Source organism: Macrobrachium rosenbergii, chromosome 25 (genome assembly GCF_040412425.1).
Source record: "Macrobrachium rosenbergii isolate ZJJX-2024 chromosome 25, ASM4041242v1, whole genome shotgun sequence".
Classification (NCBI taxonomy): Eukaryota; Metazoa; Arthropoda; class Malacostraca; order Decapoda; family Palaemonidae; genus Macrobrachium; species Macrobrachium rosenbergii.
The window spans coordinates 30,653,028-30,673,293 of NC_089765.1; the positions used below are offsets into that span (position 1 = coordinate 30,653,028).

The 20,266-nt window shown below is 37.7% G+C and overlaps 2 protein-coding genes across 8 annotated transcripts in view; one reads left to right on the forward strand and one right to left on the reverse strand.

Moving 5' to 3' along the window:
- The window catches only part of LOC136852533 (lactosylceramide 4-alpha-galactosyltransferase-like), a 30,068-nt gene extending 23,535 nt beyond the window's left edge, over positions 1-6,533 (reverse strand). Inside the window, exon 1 of the mRNA XM_067127259.1 lies at positions 6,467-6,533. The gene's annotated coding sequence lies outside the window, so the exon portion shown is untranslated. The remainder of the gene's footprint in view (positions 1-6,466) is intronic.
- Positions 1-20,266, forward strand: part of LOC136852531 (1,5-anhydro-D-fructose reductase-like) — a 149,209-nt gene that overhangs the window by 92,629 nt on the left and 36,314 nt on the right. For 6 of the 7 annotated variants that reach the window (XM_067127254.1, XM_067127252.1, XM_067127255.1 and 3 more), the window contains one exon: positions 18,387-18,537. In XM_067127254.1, coding sequence (XP_066983355.1) covers positions 18,424-18,537 — 114 coding nt within the window. In that variant the 5' untranslated portion in view covers positions 18,387-18,423. Of the gene's footprint in view, positions 1-14,919; positions 15,193-18,386; positions 18,538-20,266 lie in introns of those variants that run through there. The other variant, XM_067127253.1, reaches the window with a different exon arrangement.

A 20,266-nucleotide genomic window follows, 5' to 3' on the forward strand; every position in this document is an offset into this window, starting at 1 on the left:
GTTACTTGAAAAGGAAAACTGTAAATGTAAGGAGTATTTAGATTAAAATAGAATAAGTTATTTGTAATTTACCCCCCCCCTGGTATATTCAAGGTATATTTATATGAAACTTAGAAAAAGAAATGCTGAAGTATACTGTACACTCGCACTCACACACTGGCAGGGACAGATATCCTTATCGATTTATAATTCCTTTTGGCCGGTAGTTATTCCAAAGGTATAGTGAGTTCGATATCAAGTGATATTTGTGGCTTAACATTTGAGTGTCGAAAAGTTAAGCAGATATAAATGACAAAATGACGGGAATATTTAAGCAAAGTCGATACTGTCAACTTAAATCATCTCTTGTAGTCGAATGATCAAATCGACCATTTATCACTGTGTCTAGGACTCTAGACCAACGGCCCAGGTTCAAATCCTGGCTGGGCCAGAAGCAATTGTCACTTAAAATTTCTTTTAGGTGGAAGTTATTGCCAAGGTATAGCAATTCCTATATTAAGAGATATTTGTGATTATTATTTGAGTATAAAGAAGTCGCGCGAGCATAAGTGACAAAACACTCACATATATGTGTATTTGTGTGTGTATATATACATATATATGTATATGAATGTATGTATACAAATGTATATGTATATATATACACATATATATATGTATGTATATATATATATATATATATATATATATATATATATATATATATATATATATATATATATATATTTATATATATAAATAATATATTTGTATATATACATTCATATATATATATATATATATATATATATATATATACACTGTATATATATTATATATATAAATATATATGTACACACTTACATACACACACACACAAAAACACACATATGTGTATGTATGTATATATATATATATATATATATATATATATATATATATATATATATATATATATAATATATCTGTGTGGGTGTTTTGTCACTTATGCTCACGTGACTTCTTTATACTCAAATAATAATCACAAATATCTTTTAATACAGGAATCGCTATACCTGGGCAATAACTTCCACCTAAAAGAAATTTTAAATGATAAGTGCTTCTGGCCCAGCCAGGATTCGAACCTGGGCCGTTGGTTTAGACACAGTGATAAACGGTCGTTTTGATCATTCGACTACAAGAGATGATTTAAGTTGACAATATCGATTTTGCTTTACATATTCCCGTCATTTTGTCATTTATATCTGTCGTTATATACATACATACACACACACACACACACATATATATATATATATATATGTGTGTGTGTGTGTGTGTATATATATATATATATATATATATATATATATATATATATATATATATATATATATATATATATATATATATATATAATGTAAGGCCACTTACCATGGAAGAAGAAAACGTAAATTCAGCCACTGGCATATAACCTCTGTAATTGCCTAATCAAGGCTGAATCCAGATTGTGGAAAACTCCCACGTTATCTGCAGCATCAAAATCCCAAACACACAGTCTCAGGAACTCGCAGAACCATTCTTTCTAAAGGGTCCTGTAGACGTTACGATCGCCGGATCCGGTCGTCTGAACCGGAAGCAAACCTCACTGTCTATGGTGTTCTTTTTCGACCAAAAATGGGCGGAGTCCGTCGGCCTCTCCGACCAGCTCGCAACCAGCCGTTGCCAGGTTCGTAGCTTCCGTTTTAGTTCAGGTGGCCCGAAGCCTCCACGTCTATGGCGTGATCTCAAGATTTACTTCAGTTTCAACTAGAAGCTGAAAGGGAAACATGACAGCTACGTCGGCAGATGAGTTCTTGGAGGAGTTTATTGAACGTCGTAGGAAAGCGAAATGAGGCTTAAGATGAATTAGTTTGAAAATTACAGGAGAAGGATGCAATATATATATGGTTGAAGAAGAGAAATGAATGACCTCATGTTTATTTATTTAATGAATTGAAACTTTACCCTGGTGACTGATTTAATTATCAGAGAATGGACGAGTAGACCGACATGGAATTATTATATATGGTCTCCCATCTTCCAGAAATGAAAAGCACACTTGTACTTGACAACCAATATCACCGTACAAGAGGTTGCTGGGCGCACTTCGCTTCGGCGCCACTAGTCGTTCATTGGGGCATATAATCCCAGAGACATGTAAAACAATTATTCAAGTTATGCAACACGAGTTTACAAAGGTAAAAAGTAACTATGTTGCATACACAGCATCCTGCATAGTCTAGTGGTATATAGTCTAATATACAGTAGGTCTATAATACGTTAAAGCAGAACAGGCCCTAACCTTCGTTTCTGTAGCCAAGTGAGGGTAAAATCTTCAACTTTTTTGTACAAAAAAATTTAATTTATACAAGAAAAATAGAAATATTATTGAAAATATTGTCATAAACTTTTATTTTATGTACGGAAAATAACAATGTTATTTAAACAATAGTACTAATACATACATACATATGCACACACATATGTGTGTGTGTGTGTTTCTGTGTATTAGTGCTATTGTTTAAATTACATTGTTATTTTCCGTACATAAAATAAAAGTTTATGATAATATTTTCAATGCTATTTCAATTTTCCTTGCAGAAATTAAAAATTTTTTGCACAAAAAAGGTGAAAATTTTACTCTTACTTGGCTACAGAAACGTAGGTTCAAGGGGCGACGGACTCCGTACACTTTTGGTCGGAGGAGAACACCATAGACAGTGAGGTTTACTTACGGTTCAGATGACCGCATCCATAGATTGTAACGTCTATGGGGCTCTTAACAGGGCCAGACAGCTGCTGATTTCCTTAAGGAGACAGGCCACCATCCAAAAGGTGGGCAGAAATCCAGTTTAGATGACAGAGGCAAAGTTGCCTATGTCTCGAACTGGTATACCCAAACTTAAGTGGGCCTGACAGCTGCTGATTTCCTTAAGGAGTCAGGCCACCATCCAAAAGGTGGGCAGAAATCCAGTTTAGATGACAGAGGCAAAGTTGCCTATGTCTCTAACTGGTATACCCAACCTTAAGAGGGCCTGACAGCTGCTAATTTCCTTAAGGAGACAGGCCACCATCCAAAAGGTGGGCAGAAATCCAGTTTAGATGACAGAGGCAAAGTTGCCTATGTCTCGAACTGGTATACCCAAACTTAAGTGGGCCTGACAGCTGCTGATTTCCTTAAGGAGTCAGGCCACCATCCAAAAGGTGGGCAGAAATCCAGTTTAGATGACAGAGGCAAAGTTGCCTATGTCTCTAACTGGTATACCCAACCTTAAGTGGGCCTGACAGCTGCTGATTTCCTTAAGGAGACAGGCCACCATCCAAAAGGTGGGCAGAAATCCAGTTTCGATGACAGAGGCAGAGTTGCCTGTCTCGAACTGGTATACCCAACCTTAAGTGGGCCTGACAGCTGCTGATTTCCTTAAGGAGACAGGCCACCATCCAAAAGTGGGCAGAAATCCAGTTTCAATGACAGAGGCAAAGTTGCCTATGTCTCGAACTGGTATACCCAACCTTAAGTGGGCCTGACAGCTGCTGCTTTCCTTAGGGAGAAAGGCCAGCATCCAAAAGGTGGGCAGAAATCCAGTTTTGATGACAGAGGCAAAGTTGCCTGTGTCTCGAACTTGTATACCCAACCTTAAGTGGGCCTGACAGCTGCTGATTTCCTTAAGGAGATAGGCCACCATCCAAAAGATGTGCAGAAATCCAGTTTAGATGACAAAGGCAAAGTTGCCTATGTCTTGAACTGGTATACCCAACCTTAAGTGGGCCAGACAGCTGCTGATTTCCTTAAGGAGACAGATAGGCCACCATCCAAAAGGTGTGCAGAAATCCAGTTTCAATGACAGAGGAAAGTTGCCTATGTCTCGAACTGGTATACCCAACCTTAAGTGGGCCAGACAGCTGCTGATTTCCTTAAGGAGATAGGCCACTATCCAGAAGGTGGGCAGAAATCCAGTTTCGATGACAGAGGCAAAGTTGCCTATATCTCGAACTGGTATACCCAACCTTAAGAGGGCCTGATAGCTGCTGATTTCCTTAAGAAAATAGTCTGCCACTCAAAAGGTGGGCATAAATCCAGTTTCGATAACAGAGGCAAAGTTGCCTATGTCTCGAACTGGTATACCCAACATTAAGTGGCCCTGACAACTGCTGATTTCCTTAAGGAGAAAGGCCACCATCCAAAAGATGGGCAGAAATCCAGTTTCGATGACTGAGGCAAAGTTGCCTATGTCTCGAACTGGTATACCCTACCTTAAGTGGGCCTGACAGCTGCTGATTTCCTTAAGGAGACAGGCCACCATCCAATAGGTGGGCAGAAATCTAGTTTCGATAAAAGAGGCAAAGTTGCCTATGTCTCGAACTGGTAGTGCAATGAAACTAAAATGCACCCCTGCCCATATATGTACTTAATAACATATATTAAGTAACGATGTAATTTAAGACAATAGCACTAGTACACACACACATAATTATGTATATTTATATATATATATATATATATATATATATACAGTATATATATTTATATATGTATGTGTATGTATGTATTATGACTATTGTTTAAATAACATTGTTATTTTCCGGACATAAAATAAAAGTTTATGACAATATTTTCAATAATATTTCTATTTGCCTTGTATAAATTAAAAATTTTTTGTACAAAAAAGTTGAAGATTTTACCCTCACTTGGCTACAGAGACGAAGGTTAGGGCCTGTTCTGCTTTAGCGGATCATAGACCTACTGTATACTAGACTATATACCACTAGACTATGCAGGATGCTGTGTATGCAACATAGTTACTATTTACCTTTGTAAACTCATGTTGCATAAATTGAATAATTGCTTTACATGTTTCTTGGATTATATGCCCCAATGAACGACTAGTGGCGCCGAAGCGATGTGCGGCCAGCAACCTCCCGTACAGTGATATTGGTTGTCTCGTAGAAGTGTGCTTTTTATTTCTAGAAGAGGGGAGACCATGTATAATAATTCCATGTCGGTCTGCTCGTCCATTCTCGGATAATTAAACTAGTCACCAGGGTACAGTTTCAATTTATCAATAAACAATCGTGAGATAAATCATTTATCTTCTTCAACCATAGTTTATTCCAGATTCTCCCTTTTCGCTGGTTTTTTTTTCAGTTTCTGCTGCAAGAGCACAGTCTCTAGCGTCATCACTGAGCGGAACTGACACGTCTTCGCTCTACCAGGTTTCGGCAAACTGAAGTGAATCCGAACGTCTATGGGCATCTCCGATACCGGAGTTAGAACGGAACCTGATCCGCCGGTCGTAACGTCTATGGGGCCCTTAACACCACTAAACCGAACCGCTAAACTGTCTTTCATGAACTGGCGCGCCTTTTGGGTATTGAAGCTCTTCTGTCCCAACAGGTTTCCGTCCAGATATTCAGCACTTTCTCTCCGTCTTATTCTCCTTACCTTAACTTACTCATTACGAGCCTACTGTTCTCCGTTCACTCCACGTAACTTAAGCAAAACACCTGAAAACACTGTTGCAACTTTCCACCTCGAGTAATTTTTCAACACTTCTTCCTAGCACTGCTCATGTTGCAAAGACCGAAGTCATCTTTTATTTTTACCAGTGTAACATGAATTTCGTGTTTATTGACTTGAGTAAACATGGGATGTTTTCCAAGTCCCGCACCACTAGATTTTCATAAGTGCACCAGTGGGGTTTGTTCTGTGATATAAAGTCTATATATTTTGATTCATTTTACTTGATGGAAAGGGAGGCTCGCCCATGTGATTAATTTCACATAGTGAAATGTGCTTGCTTTAGTGTGCAGTTCATTTATATATATATAATATATATATATATATATATATATATATATAATATATATCCTTATATATATATTTATATATATATATATATATATCATACTATATATATGAATGTCTTTTCCTGTAATACTAATCAGTGTAATATGAAAATAAGAACGGCCGGTAAAACACTATTTAAACCACTGAAACCATAAATTTCAACTGGCACTTGGGTTTGAAGCTTTTCTGTCCCAACAGTTCACTCCAGATATTCAGTAGATATGGACTCTCCTTACCTTAACTTACTCATTACAATGGTATATAACTTAAGCAAAAACATGAAAACACTGTGGCAACTTTCCACCTCCGTATGTTAAGGAGGTGGCGTTTCTTGAGAAACGCCACCTCCTTAACATCGGAGGCCCAAGGCCACACCTTCATGTTTTTGTATATATACCATTGTAACTTTCCACCTGTCCATATTCTTCTGTGATATGAACAGGGGCATTTTACTTGAAACAAGTGCCCGAAATATATGGTTTCAACGTTTAAATAGTGTTTTATGGGCCTTCTATTTTCATATATATATATATATATATATATATATATATATATATATATATATATATATATATATATATATATATATATATATATATATAACTTCATTCCTCATACCTTTATGACCAAAGCTTGGAAAATCTGAGACGCGCAGAGGTGGGAGCGTCGCTTGGTTTGCCTCTCGTTAAAATGGCAAAACTCAGATTCTCATATAACTCCCGGCTAGTTAGCTATAATGAATATTTACGACACTCTCTTTTATCTCTCTCTCTCTCTCTCTCTCTCTCTCTCTCTCTCTCTCTCAGTGTGGTGGTCATTTACCAGGCATTAATTAACATGGAAATTTGTTATCTGCGTCACTTGTCCTTAAGCGATATGCAAAATTGCGTGTGCTCTTTTCGGGAAGATTGCAAACTATCCTGTAAAATATGTGTTCTCTTTCGCTTCAGTTTTTTCTCAGCAAAATACCGAATTGCTGACATATATGTTTTTTCCTTTCAACGAATAATAGCTGCGTATTTAATTTCATCTTTATTTGGTATTTGGATTTGCTACACATTGGGCAAGGAACATGACTGATTTTGGGTTGAAACGCAGTTCGTTTAAAGTGTAATAATTTTCTCTAATTTCTTTGCTTTTAATATTTTTCAAGACTCGTAGGATAATTGACTCCAGGCATCACCCAAATTCCTTCCCGTATTTCGCCCACTGGACAAATTACGCGACGTTCGGAATGACTCTGTTCGCCGCACTTGAGCAGACTTTTTATATCGCCCAGGTGACTCCATTAATCAACTTCATTTCCTCGTTTGTTTTATGATATAACCCGTAATGTCTCTTCGGGTCTTTTCCGTAGGGGTAGTGCCATCGGTGCACCTCACGTGATGCACTGTGGGCATTACTCAGGGGTGTTTTGCAGCGTCCCTTCGGCCCCTAGCTTCACCCACTTTTTAGCCTTTTACTGTACTTCCATTCCCGCTACCTTTCTTCAGTGTTGTTGTCCAACCTCTAACTATTATCTCTTAGTGCAACTGTAACGTTTTATCCCTGGCTTCACCTTTAGATCCTTGTACCTCCGTTCCTTTTATTTTCTGGATCTCTCTGTCTTTCTGTCCAGCCACTCCAGCTCTCTCTTCACTGATTAGCCGAAAGTGCCCCAGTTAGTGGCTAGACAGCCTGAACATAAAATCAGAATCGATCAGTCTACTTATGTCGGGGCGTGGCGAATTGATTGCTCGCCAAGGATCCAGACTGATGCCCCTTAAACTCAGACCTGGTTAAGGACGTGGGGGATTTATTGCTGCATATATCAGCACAATTTGAGTTTTACAGTATAAACACAAAAACTTAATGTAAAACAGGAAAAATATCTGATTCAACACCCATATGTGTGTGTGTGTGTGTGTGTGTGTGTGTGTGTGTGTAGTCCTGAATAGCGAATCTCAGAAACATGACATAAATATTCGCATTTTTTATTTTTCTCTCTTTATTTTTTACTTCAACAGTGTTTAATGTAATTTCCAACTTGGCGATTTAGGGATTGTTCTTGAATTTTCTGTCTTGTAAAAATGTGGCAGAGTAAAAAATGGGGACAAGTTATGGTCTAATACAAAATTACTTTTTTAGGACAAAATTATATTTACACAAGCATGGTGTGAAAGGGGGAAAATTGGGAGAGAGAAGACGTCCCAGAAATCGTTTTCTCCCAAAATTAATAGATTCTGGTAATCTGACAACCTAACTATTGTCTGTCAGTGGAACATCAAAATAATTGCTCTCTGACAGAAACCCTATTTCAAGATCGTAAATCATCTGCAGAAGATTCACCAAATGACTTCCAGGAAAACGTCCGGAAAGGTTCACTGTCAGAGACCTCCATCTGGGCTTTGACCCAGCCGGTGGCCTTTCATTAAATAGAATGGCCTGGGTAGTGTTGTAGTGTTGGTAGTTGGTAGTGGCCATGGGACCTGAGTAGGTTGTATTCCTTGATGGCGGGTAAGGGCCATGACATATACTGACAGCACTGGCCTCTACACACTCGAAGTGTGGGAGTATTGGGGTACCTCGAGACTTTGCACACACTCTTGAATGGAAAAGTAAGATTCAGGGGGACGTGCTCATGGGCGCCTGCAGCATATTTTCCAAGGGGGGGGGGCAAACCTTAATACATACAGTACATGGATAGTTTCCGGTATCAAGCAGACAAACACTTTTGACCCTTTGAACTAGCAGGTTAATTCCAAAAACAGTATCAGCCCTGCATTTCTTTAGTGAATAAAGCAATCATATATATATATATATATATATATATATATATATATATATATATATATATATATATATATATATATATATATATATATATATTTTACATGCAGTGGAACTACGATGCCAATAATTTAAGTGAAATAAGATGCGATAAAGAAAAAGTACAGAAAGTTACATTGACTTTTTTTTCAATAGTACCATATACTTTTCAACTGAACTCAAACATTTCTTGAAAGAAAAACGCAGTTATGTACTGCATACAAATATCATACAATGTAATAAGGATACCTTTAATATACTTAATCTGAAAGAATACTGTATACTGTAGATTGGAAGGAAAACAAAGTGATGTAGTTAAATGTAATAGTTTTTTTCACGTTAGTCACTGTCCATTTGAAAAGGAGCTGTAACCTCCTGAGGATTTCAGGGGGGTGGGGCAAGTCCCCTCTTGCCCCTACGTGCTCAAGATCGCGAAAACAGTCACAAAGACACCAAAGCACAAAGCAATGAACCCTATAACTCCTATAATATTATATGGGCAGCAAAGCCTTGCTAATGATTGTAGGGTGAGTAGCACGACGTTGGAAATTGTCAAGAGGATCCATCTGTGGTTTAGTGAAGGAGAAGAGGAACCAAGGCCAGCTCTCCTCAGTGAAAACAGGATCCAAGGTGATAGATAATAATTCCACACTCAGCAGATAGGGAGAAATTCTAACAAAGGGAGAGTCAGATATAAATTGAAGTACAACAAAAATTAATAGCAGTTAATCAAGGAGTAGCGAATTGCCTCACTTACCTGTGGGGAAGATGGCTTGTCAGTAGTGTAATGTTCAACCAGGCATCAGTGTACTATGACATGAAATAATACAAAAACCAGTTTGAATACTGGAGCTTGAAAGGGAGTGGAGTAAGGAAAAAGACTTCCAATCAACAGGTGTTACCATAACTCAGAGAGACTTATGTTCTTATCACACCTGAGTATGGTTACTAACTTGAATGGCTCTAAACATAGCTGTTTGAAGAATTAACTAGATAGTGTTTAATTTAAATCCTTAATGCTGAAGTAACTTCAGTAACTGAATTAATGAATCTTAACTTATGATCGCATAAACATGACAATGGCTCAACAAATATTCTGTTTATGCAACCACAAACAAACAATGCAGCAAGACAACGGCGCAAGACAATCAAACTATTAATTAGATATTTCAGAATGAGCCCCCCCCCAAAAAAAAAATCTCTAACGGCCTGATGGCAAGACAGGGAGTAAAGAAACCCAACCAACTTTTGGGATGGAGGGTGAGGAAACGCTTCACTTTTACCAGTGGTAGAATCAGATGACTGAACTAAGACACTTAAGATGTCTTCAGAGGTCAAAACAACTACTAGATGACAAAGACAACTTACAGAACAAATGCAGATAACCTCAACTAACTTCCTGAAGATCTTCAATCATCTTGTTGTGCTTGAGAAAGGGATTTTGAAAGAAAAGGGAACTCCATCCCCAAAGGTCATAAATAAGCTGACTACTTGGATGATATAAACAACCAAAGAGACAATAAACACGTATGAGAGAGTGAGAGAGACTAATATCCTCACTTTGTGTTTTACATCAAAACTACTCTCAATAGTGATTGGAATACATAACTAATCTAAACCATCAGACGGATCCCTAACACGTGGTTCTGCAAGGACAGACAAGGTTACCATGACCAATACCCATGGTTGTATCAGAGGTGAGATGGGAGGTGATGCACTAGGACTCCCTTGCCCTCCCAAGTTAATTTTTCTGGAGGGTGTAAATGACAATACATACCTAAATGTATGTAACTCTCTTTTTAAGAGAACTTGCTCTCTAGAGGCTAGAGCCATCCTGAAGGGAGGCCTCCTCTGGGAAGCCTAAGCCTCCACCCCTGTGGTAAGTCCTCTACAGGTTGCTGTCCAACTTGGTAGGAGACCTGCCTCCCTCCTGGAAAGGCAGCTATTGAGGAGGGCCTCCCTTCTGGGAGTTGCTTAGCTTCCTCTGGGAAGTATCTCTCGTGGAGGAGATAGAGGCCCCCTTCATAGGATGCCTTCCCTTGGAACCCCTGGCCTACACCTCTGTGGTGAGGTCCCTCTTTGGGGATGCTTCCCGGTCTGGCAGGAGTCCAGCTTCCCCGCTGGGGATGCAGCCCAAGAGGATGGTGTCCTTGCTGCGGGTGCCATGAGTTCGTCTTAGAAGGCACCCTCCTTGAGGGATGTTTTCCTTAGGAAAACTTGACCCCCATCTCCGAGGTGAGGCCCTCCTCTCGGGATGCTTCTTGGACTGACAGGAGCCCTGCTGAGAAAGCTACCCCGAGGAGGGGCTCCTTGCCCGGAGTTCCCTGGCTCCCTCTGGGTTGGTATCCCAGGGAAAGGGTCTTCCGACTTGCCGTATTTTGTTTTCATAATGTTAGCTGAAGGACACTGGAATTATATTTCTGGATATCGAGTCCACGAGGAATGTATCTGAAGGAATGTGCAGTCTCTGGGAAGACTTCTACCTTCACAAGAGGCTCCAGAGTTCGGGAAACTTGCATAATATTAGTAATTCGAGGTCCTGGGCTTAGCTCCAAGTGGATCTTATTTCTCAAATGAAAAATTCTTACAAAAATAGGAAGATTGGCGGTTTCAGATTCAATTAATGTTTTTTGTAGGTTTCTAACTGTCGTAGAGAGACAGGAAAAAATTATTTCATTATTAAAAGTTTCAAGCATATTTCAAAGAAACGTTTACACATATGCACAAAAGCACACACAGGTGTATGTATATACATACATACATACTTACATACATACACACATATATATATACTGTATATATAAATGAAAGTTCCCTACATTTGAGAAAGTGGCTATTGTTAAACCAATCTTGAAAAGTACATTGATCATCAAGGTTTAAGTTCATACAGGCCTCTTTCGAATTTATCGTTTATGTCCAGAATGTTAGAATATGTAATTCTTGAACAACCAATAAGCCAATTGGAGACGACAAAATACTGACACTTTCCAGAGTAAGCCTTACCGAATGGTCAGTTGGCTTACAGACAGTTATGTTTACAGAAACTGCTGTATGTTCTTTTGTAAATGATCTGTTAGAAACGATGGATGAAGGCAAATGTGGTATTATAGTGTTGCTCGATCTTTGCGCTGCTTTTGTCACAGTTGTTCATGAACTTCTAAATGATTGACTGTCACTTGGTATTACTCGAGAAGCTTTTGAGTATTTGAAAGACTACCTGTGTGACAGAAAATATTTGGTATAGAGTGGAAACTCTTACTAATTTCGCATGACGGTATCTTGAAAATTAATTAAGGAGAGGAATATCAAATAATCGAGAAAGTGTAATCTAGGCTCAATTTTTCCTTTCTTATACGATTGTATTGTCAAACATAAAAACACAGGGACGTGTTCAAGTAAAACTCAAAAGCTATATGAAGATGACACCTTGCGCATTTTGTCTTTAACATAATCAATCTTATAGGTACAAATGAAGCAATAAATGATATTCTACCAGTGTAAAGAGATGGATGACGTTTAAATAGTTGAAATACAACGAAAATAAAACTGAATTTATGTTGGAAGGCAGGAAAAACGATTTAAGAAACCTTGCCTCTGTTAAAAATGATCTTGATGAGTCCTATAAAAACAAAACTTGTGATTAATTGCGTCATACACAGAGTAGAACCTGCCTAGATGCAACTTAGAAAGTTGCAAAAATATCCTAAATAAAGCGGCAAGATTTATAATGAGTGTTGCACCATTTGACAGGATTTCGCCTGTATTGTTTGAGTTGCGTTGGCTTCTTATCAGAACTTGAATAATGTTTAAAATGTGTAATGACTCATCAAGCTATCAAGACTGTGTTCAAAATATTTGAATGACTTACTGCGCAACGGTTGGAGTCAACACAAGAATAGCTACAGATGGTCTCAAGTTATTTAAGCCAAGATGCAATACGATTATAGGCTTTAGAGCCTTTAAATTTGCCACTCCAAGACTGTACAACAAGCTTCCACTTGATATCAGGAGGATTGTAAATATCAAGTCGTTAAAAAAAATAATGACACTCCTTTTTTTCTGAGTGCTGTGTGGATTTGGCAATTAACATGGAGTGTGCCATGCAATAAAAGGAAATCTCAGAATGTGTCTGCATTATTATGTAAATGATGAATTGAGTTTGTGGTTCTCGCATAGCGCCTTGCAGAGAGGGAGAGAGAGAGAGTTTACGGAAGAATTAGCTAATAAATATTTTGAATATTAAGCTGGCCTTGTGGCATCGATGTATTTTATTATATAAGCAGCCCATTGTATTTTACACACATTCCATTAACTTGACAGCCTAAAAGCTACGGTATATAATTTTTCACTACCGGGAGCACCTATCATCATACAATTGAACTTGACACTTATGGCGGCAACTCATAACAGTAACGAGTCGTTACTGTTATGAGTTGCCGCCATAAGTGTCAAAGTTGAATTGTATCATACTTCTGTTTCTGTAATTTTTTTAAAAATCTGCAACAGGTTTAAAATATAGCTTATCTTTAATTGTGCACTGCCTTTCTTATACTATTTGCGGATTTTTTTTTTAGTGAGATACATTTCTATTATAAAGATATAATTTAATCTAGGTTCATAATGCTAAAGCAGCACGTAAGAGATGATGGTATGCAAGAGTTGGAGAGGCTTGGCAAAGAGTTCTAATTATTCAGTCTACTAATCACGTTTTGCTTACAGAGTCCACGCAAGCAGACACTAATATGGTACTAAGAAAGATAACTCCTTACAAGGCTATTATTACATCCATAAAGGCCAACTTGGTGTATAGGCAACAAGTAGGCAACCGTAGTTTGCTTTTGCATCTTAAAATAAGAGTTCAATATTAGATGCTTTCAGCATAATTTGTCTGAGTAAAAGGCGACTGGTTACTGACGACTGCAAAGTATAACTAACGGCGCTAAAGTAATATGAAAACCAGTTTTGTTTGGAATAAGATGTCCTGGTAGCCAACATCAATTAGAGTACAAAGTAGGACCCAGGATTCAAAGTGTGGAAAGATGGCCTCATTTTGGTGCTTGATAACACAGCCAGTAACAAGATGAAACTATGTTACCGGCGCGAGCAAACACTCATAAAAGCCCTTAGGAATCAAAACGGGAATTGTCTGCCTTTTGTTTTGGTAATACAATAGGGAGGCTTGGGCGATAGCAATGTTCTTGGAATGATCCCACAAGTGTTTCACTCCTGAAGTGAAGGCATACCAGAAGGTAAGGGAGCGGGGCCGTTACACCATGTGTGTGTGTGTGTGTGTGTGTGTTTGTGTGTGTTTGCAGTAAGGCTCTAAAATAGTATGTCTAGTGGCTTTATACAAAGTGTGATTAAAACTCTGTGCGACTATACAACATAAGATGTATTTTTTCAATATTCGTGCAACAATGTGTCGCAAACTTTAACAATAACTTCTTGCCAATCGTTGCAGTGGTGGGCCGGGATTCTCCTTTGGATAGCTCGAGTCATAAAGCACAACACTAAAATATTTATGTCAAGCTGAAAACACCTAATCCTATTCCTTCTATCTGAGTGAAATGACCGGGGAATTTACTGATACTTTATTCCTCAACCATGGGCTGTTACTTATTTGATCGTCACGAGCTCGCAAATGTCCCGGTATATGCACACTCCCGCTGAGTAGAACATCACACTATCTATTAATGCTTTTGTATTTTTCTGTAATTTCTTTTATTTCTGCATTGTGTTTACCACATTGTTCTTTTGTCCAGCACTGTCCATAGGGCCACCTAGTTGTTCCTCTGCTATTTCTTATATTATTCTTTTCTCAGTGTTTATCATGTTATGGAACAACATAATTTTGTTACACTCTTCTGTAGGCCAAAGGCCATATGCCAGATACCGATTTAAATCTCCAATACGGTGCGCACATTACTGTTCATGCTGCCCTCGGGGGGTCCTATACTGCATTTTCGCTAATTCTTTCATTTTTTGTTAAATCTCCTTCCCTAGGGTCTTCGTCTCTCATCTGGTCTGCAAAGCTAATGCCAGCTAGGATTTACAACTTCTGTTGTTTAAGTTGCGTGTCGTCAGTGTATGGATTGAATTTTCTTGTGTTCATTCTAATAATCTAATAAGTATGTATTTCATAAATCACTGTTATTAAGCTTCATTTCAGACTTTCCTAATATGTATCCACCTTTTCCTTTTATAGTAGTAGCAGTAGAAGTAAAAGGAATTTGCTTTGAAACGGCCACAAATTATTTTACAATATTTATTAAAGAAGAAGTTGTCATGGAAACATGTCAACAAAACAAAACCCTTCAAACTTCAAATTTCCCCGTTGAATTAGTGTAACTTTACAGTTGAAGATACAGTTGCAAGTATTCTGAATTTTACGAAAACTTCATCAATTTCAAATAAATAATTTCGTAGTAAATTTACAGAATGTTATCCTGTCTACATCGTCATGATGAATTTCATAGTAAAAGGTCATACCGTCTCACGTACAGCCTAGGTGTCGGCTTGCCAGAAGTAGGCTAGCAGTAAGTATCAGGAATTTGCTGTATAAATTGGGGAACATTGACATCTGAATTCGACATTGACATCTGAATTCGACTTGGGTAATATTTAACTACTTTGATATCTAACAAAATAAATGAACCATAGCCTAGGCCAACCCTTATTTTGTGACTGATTTTCTTGATTCAGTAGTCCTATTTGGGTTAGCTTATGCATTCCTTATCATAATCGAGTTAGGTTACTTAGATATATAATTCGTTGCCAAGTGCATGAACCACATATTTTTCAGACTGGTTATCTTGTGTTTTATGCATTTATAACATCGTTAGGTAATATTAGTTTTTTATGCATGCATAACATCGATAGGTAATATTAGGTTATGATGCTGAATTCATAGCCAGATACAAGGGCATGGCATAGTCAGAAAGGTATATGAACGGCATAAATCCTACCTGATGAGTCCAAAAAGTACATGATCTGTGCATATAAGAAGTAACAATCACCAAGAAATTGATAGAGCATAAAAAGGCAGCATGGACAATTGCAGGGATGCATCCTGGCCTAAATTAGTGCTGTGTCCGTACCTGGTCAAGGGCTTCACACCCCCATCCTGACCTGACCTAGAATACCAAAAATCTCAAAAGTCAAAAACAAAAATTAATCTCTGTCGGACATTGCAGACTGGAGAACATCAACATCCCTTGTCTCTTTCTTGGCATGGCACATTCCTCACAATTTCACTTTCCCATTCCCAGTGCCAGCAATGGATTCTTCCTATGTAGAGGAGGGGCATTGAGGCTCTCAGTGGAAAGGATTACCTTACTTCCAAATGGATACAGCAGTGTTTTAAGCTACATCTCCTGTAATAGTAAATACTGTATATCTCTCAAGATCTCCATTAGCACTTCTTACTCACGAGGTAGCCTGTTGAAGATTGAAACAAGCAAAAAGTGTGAAGGATGTGAGTGGGTGTGTCTTCTGAATTAGCAGATCCCAGGAAGCTTTGCTCATTCTGCAGGGGTAGGGCCTGCAGCTCTGGCTTTCTCTGTGAGGAGTGCGCTGACTGGTCTCTGCAGTGGAAGAGGTTTGGCAAGCTGTAGGGAAAGGCCTAAGATGTTTGCCAGTATCTTTGTAAAGGAAATCTCTGCCACAGACATCATCAAATCATCTTAGTTCTTTCCACCTGGACTGGTCTCTTCTCAACCTTGCCCATTTGGCATGAATTCCTCTGGCTTGGTCTGCAGATGGTATATATATGAAAGTAGGCAACTGCTGTGTTCTCTCTGGCAGTGTTGTTCCAGATGTGGATGCTGGTTCTCCCAAGGCAAGACCACCATCTATCCTTGCTTCGTGAGCTGTCCCTGGTATGTCTGCTTTGCTGGAGTAGACTTGCATAATATAAGGCTGTTGCTTGGTATTCTGGGTGATTGCTTGGTATTCTGGGTGACCTGTCTTTCACTGCTCCTGCTGGTGCTCAACCATGCCCTCTGCAGTAGCTGAAGAAACTAAGACTCATGGATGGAGCAAGGAAGACTTTACTAACAAGGAACCTGTTCAGTTATGTGACTTCTTGTTAGCTTTAAGGACTTCTGTTGCAAATCATACTTACTCAGCAGTTTGCTTTGTGAACACTCCAATTCCAAACACATGCGATCCTGGCTACTTTAGGTATGTCGTGACAAGTCCAGATAACACTAGACTGACAAGCGATTGTTTGTATTGCTGATATTTGCAGATGTGTGGTTGATAGGAGGGTGTTGTCCTTCATTATACCATGTGCCTTCTGGAATGCTGATCACACAGATGAGCTCATGTAAACTGATGGAGTTGTATTGAAGAATAAATTTTTTTTCAGAAAGAAGAATTTTTACAATAACTTTTTAATGATAATTGTTTTCCAAAAACCTTTGGTTTATAAAGATATAAAGAAGTTCGTAGATTTTATATATGAACCAAGGACACCAGCCATTACATCCCCAAAAATGGAATTTTACTGTAAAATATCAAAGACTGGAAAAGATATCAAAATTAAATGATGAGTCAAAGAATGGCCATAACAAGTTTACTCCTCAAATAAATTTCAGTTTTCTTTGTTTTTTTGTAGCACAAACAGAATTTGAAATCTCTTTCCTTTCAAAGATAGACTTTGTGATCCAGTTTATAAGCCAATTTATTTATATGTTTAATTGCCCCAATTGCCAAGTGGGGTATTTGAGTTGTTTATCACACACAAGACACTGACAACATGTAGCAGTTTAAGTGAAAGAACAGATGGTGTTTGCTGAGAAAGGGTAAATATAAAAAAATTTGGTATTTTAAACATTTGCTCAAATGTAACTGAAGCAAGAATTGTAGAATCCATATACGGTATAGCACAGTAAAACTTTAAATTCGTCTGATTTGTAATCAGTTGTCTTTTGCCTTTGCCATTATTGAATGGCTCATTATTCATTCTAGTTTGTAATGTTGTAAGTTTTGTACTCTGCCTATTTTTCCACCATGTTTTAAGTTTTCATTATATTATTTATTCTGTTACAGAATGTAAAGAGTATTTTAAAAATATTGTACAGTTTATATAAAGACAGTTTTCATTAGTTGTAGGTTAAAATGGTTTATTTGATTGAAAACTGAACTTTTCCAAAAATATAATCAATATGTGTATTAGAAGTGCAGGTACAGGTACAATAAAATTTAACATAAATCATCAGATTACTATAAAATACCTGCTCCAAGATAATTCATCAGTGGTTGCCCAAGGAAAACAGGTGATCTTATGATGGCTGGCATGGTAGTAAGAAGGCACTTACAATGCTTCCACCTAATGAATGGAAAATTTTTACAATATTTAAGGAATTTAAGAAAATTATGCACAGACCATTAATACAGGATAAATACCAAAATTCCAGCAGAAATATAGGTGAAACAAGAAAAATTATGAAAAAGATAGTCCTGCAAAAGTAATAATGCTGTACTGTTTTTGGAAGCAACACCAACCAAGGTATTGCTTACTTGATGGGCACACATGGAATAATTTTACCACTTACTGTCGGTGATGTTCCCCAGATGAATATCTGGCCAAATGAGGGTTTAACAAACTGTGTTTCTTATCAGAATGAAGATTTCCTTTTATAGTGATGTATTACAGTGTTATTGAAATATTTTGAGATTTTTGCTTAAATATCTGTTACAGATAATTTCATTAATGATTTTTCCCCAGGTCGTTAACCAGTAGAGAGCAACATCCAGTAAGAAAAATGGCCAAATGTTCCTTGATTGTTGATATTATTATTGGGGAACTTACAGTTTTGGAGTCTTCAGCTGTTGTCCATCACGTTAAGAATCCATTATGCCCTATTGTTGCAGTCCAGGTATTTTGTTCTTTACCTTTCATGTAAAAAGATTGAATGTGTTCATGTGAATTACATATTACAAGTCCTGTCAGATTTATTGAAACCCTAACACCTTGGAAAAGCTGAGAAACTGATTCAAATTACTGCAGAATAATGATAACCTTCTCTAAGAGCAGCTCCTGTCTTGCCTGAGAAAATCATTCACTTCTTAACTTTTTTACCTAGCCAGCCTAGTCTCTTCAGGAAAGGTGCTAATGGGTGCATCTTCTTAACTGGTGATAAACCTTCCTTTCAAAGATGGGCAGGTTAAATTTTTCAGGAATACAGAGATATAGAGGGCATTCAGTTCCATATGTGGAAAGTCAGTGGTGTGAGACTGATTAAGCAAGTTGACTGTTAAGTATGTGGATCTTATGGAGTATCTGTGGGATTGCAAAGCTTATCATACACAGTGAAGCTGAGGGATTGGAGGTGGCATAAAGACCAAATCTCTTGTTGACAGATAAGCCACACTAAGATCTGGTTTATCTGCTCAGAGAAGTATATATATGTATTGCTTTTTAAGGAGTACCAGCCTCCTAGGTCCCTCCAAGATACTACAGTATGCATATTCCATGTACATGCTTGATTTTTATTTTTTTGGTCCACTAATAGCTTTAGGTTATGTTTTTGCCAGTAGAAGTTAAAGCTTTGGGTTCATCCTAATAACACCTCATTACAACAGCCTCCTTGTCATAGTTTTTCCAGGTTTATTCTCTGATAAACCTGAGTAGGATAGGAAGGGCAAAAGCCCTTTTAATAACTTACAAGTTGAAATGTTTTCAACATTTACTTTACTGGGACAGAGTTCCAGTCCTTGTCTGTACATGTTTTCATTCAGTGAAACCTCTGATATGGATCTTTGACTTTATATATTTCTTTAGTCTGGGAAATGATCAGGAATTCAGCTAGTACCTCACTCCTTAATTATTACATACATTCAAGCTATGTAATTTGAAACATACTCCATGTAATTTTTTTAAACAATACATGCATTTTTCAGTGCAAACCTATTGCTTTTACCAGCTCTTTCTGTTCACTCGCAGTTGATCAGACACTATGTAGTTAGCTGCCTTGGAAAGACTTACAGAATTATAAACTAATGTTCTAACCAAGTGGGAGTAGAAGATATTTCTACCATAATAGTATGTGTATAGGAAATGTGTACATTTTTTGGTAGATGCATGAAGGGCTCTGTAAAAATAGTGGGTTTGTATATAAATACAGTAACTGATTCCTTTTAGAGAATGTGACATACTTTCTCATTTTTCATCCTGGTCTTTTCCTGCTATAATGCAGTAGTATACAATTTGTTGAAGATCTACCTTCCAGTCAAAGTACAGAACTTTCTAGATGATGGATGGTCCTTTTCAACTGTTATTCTAGCTGAATTTTTTTTTTTTTGTACTCTTTGTTACTACTATATAATGGTTTACAAGGGAAAAGGATAAAAGTGGAAGTATTAAAATTTTGACTGACCCTCAAATAGCTGTCCTAATAGATCACATGGTGCTGTACATTGTTTTAGATAATTCAGTTGTTTAAAACAATGGTTACCTGCATTATAGGTGGTAGGAATAAATTTGGTTCTCACTGCTCTTATGTTTTTTACTTGGTTTGATCTTGTAATACTATTTTCTTTCTCGGCCTGACCCTTTGATTGTGTGTCGTGGAGTTTCAAAATTATGACATAGAATGGGTTTCAAAA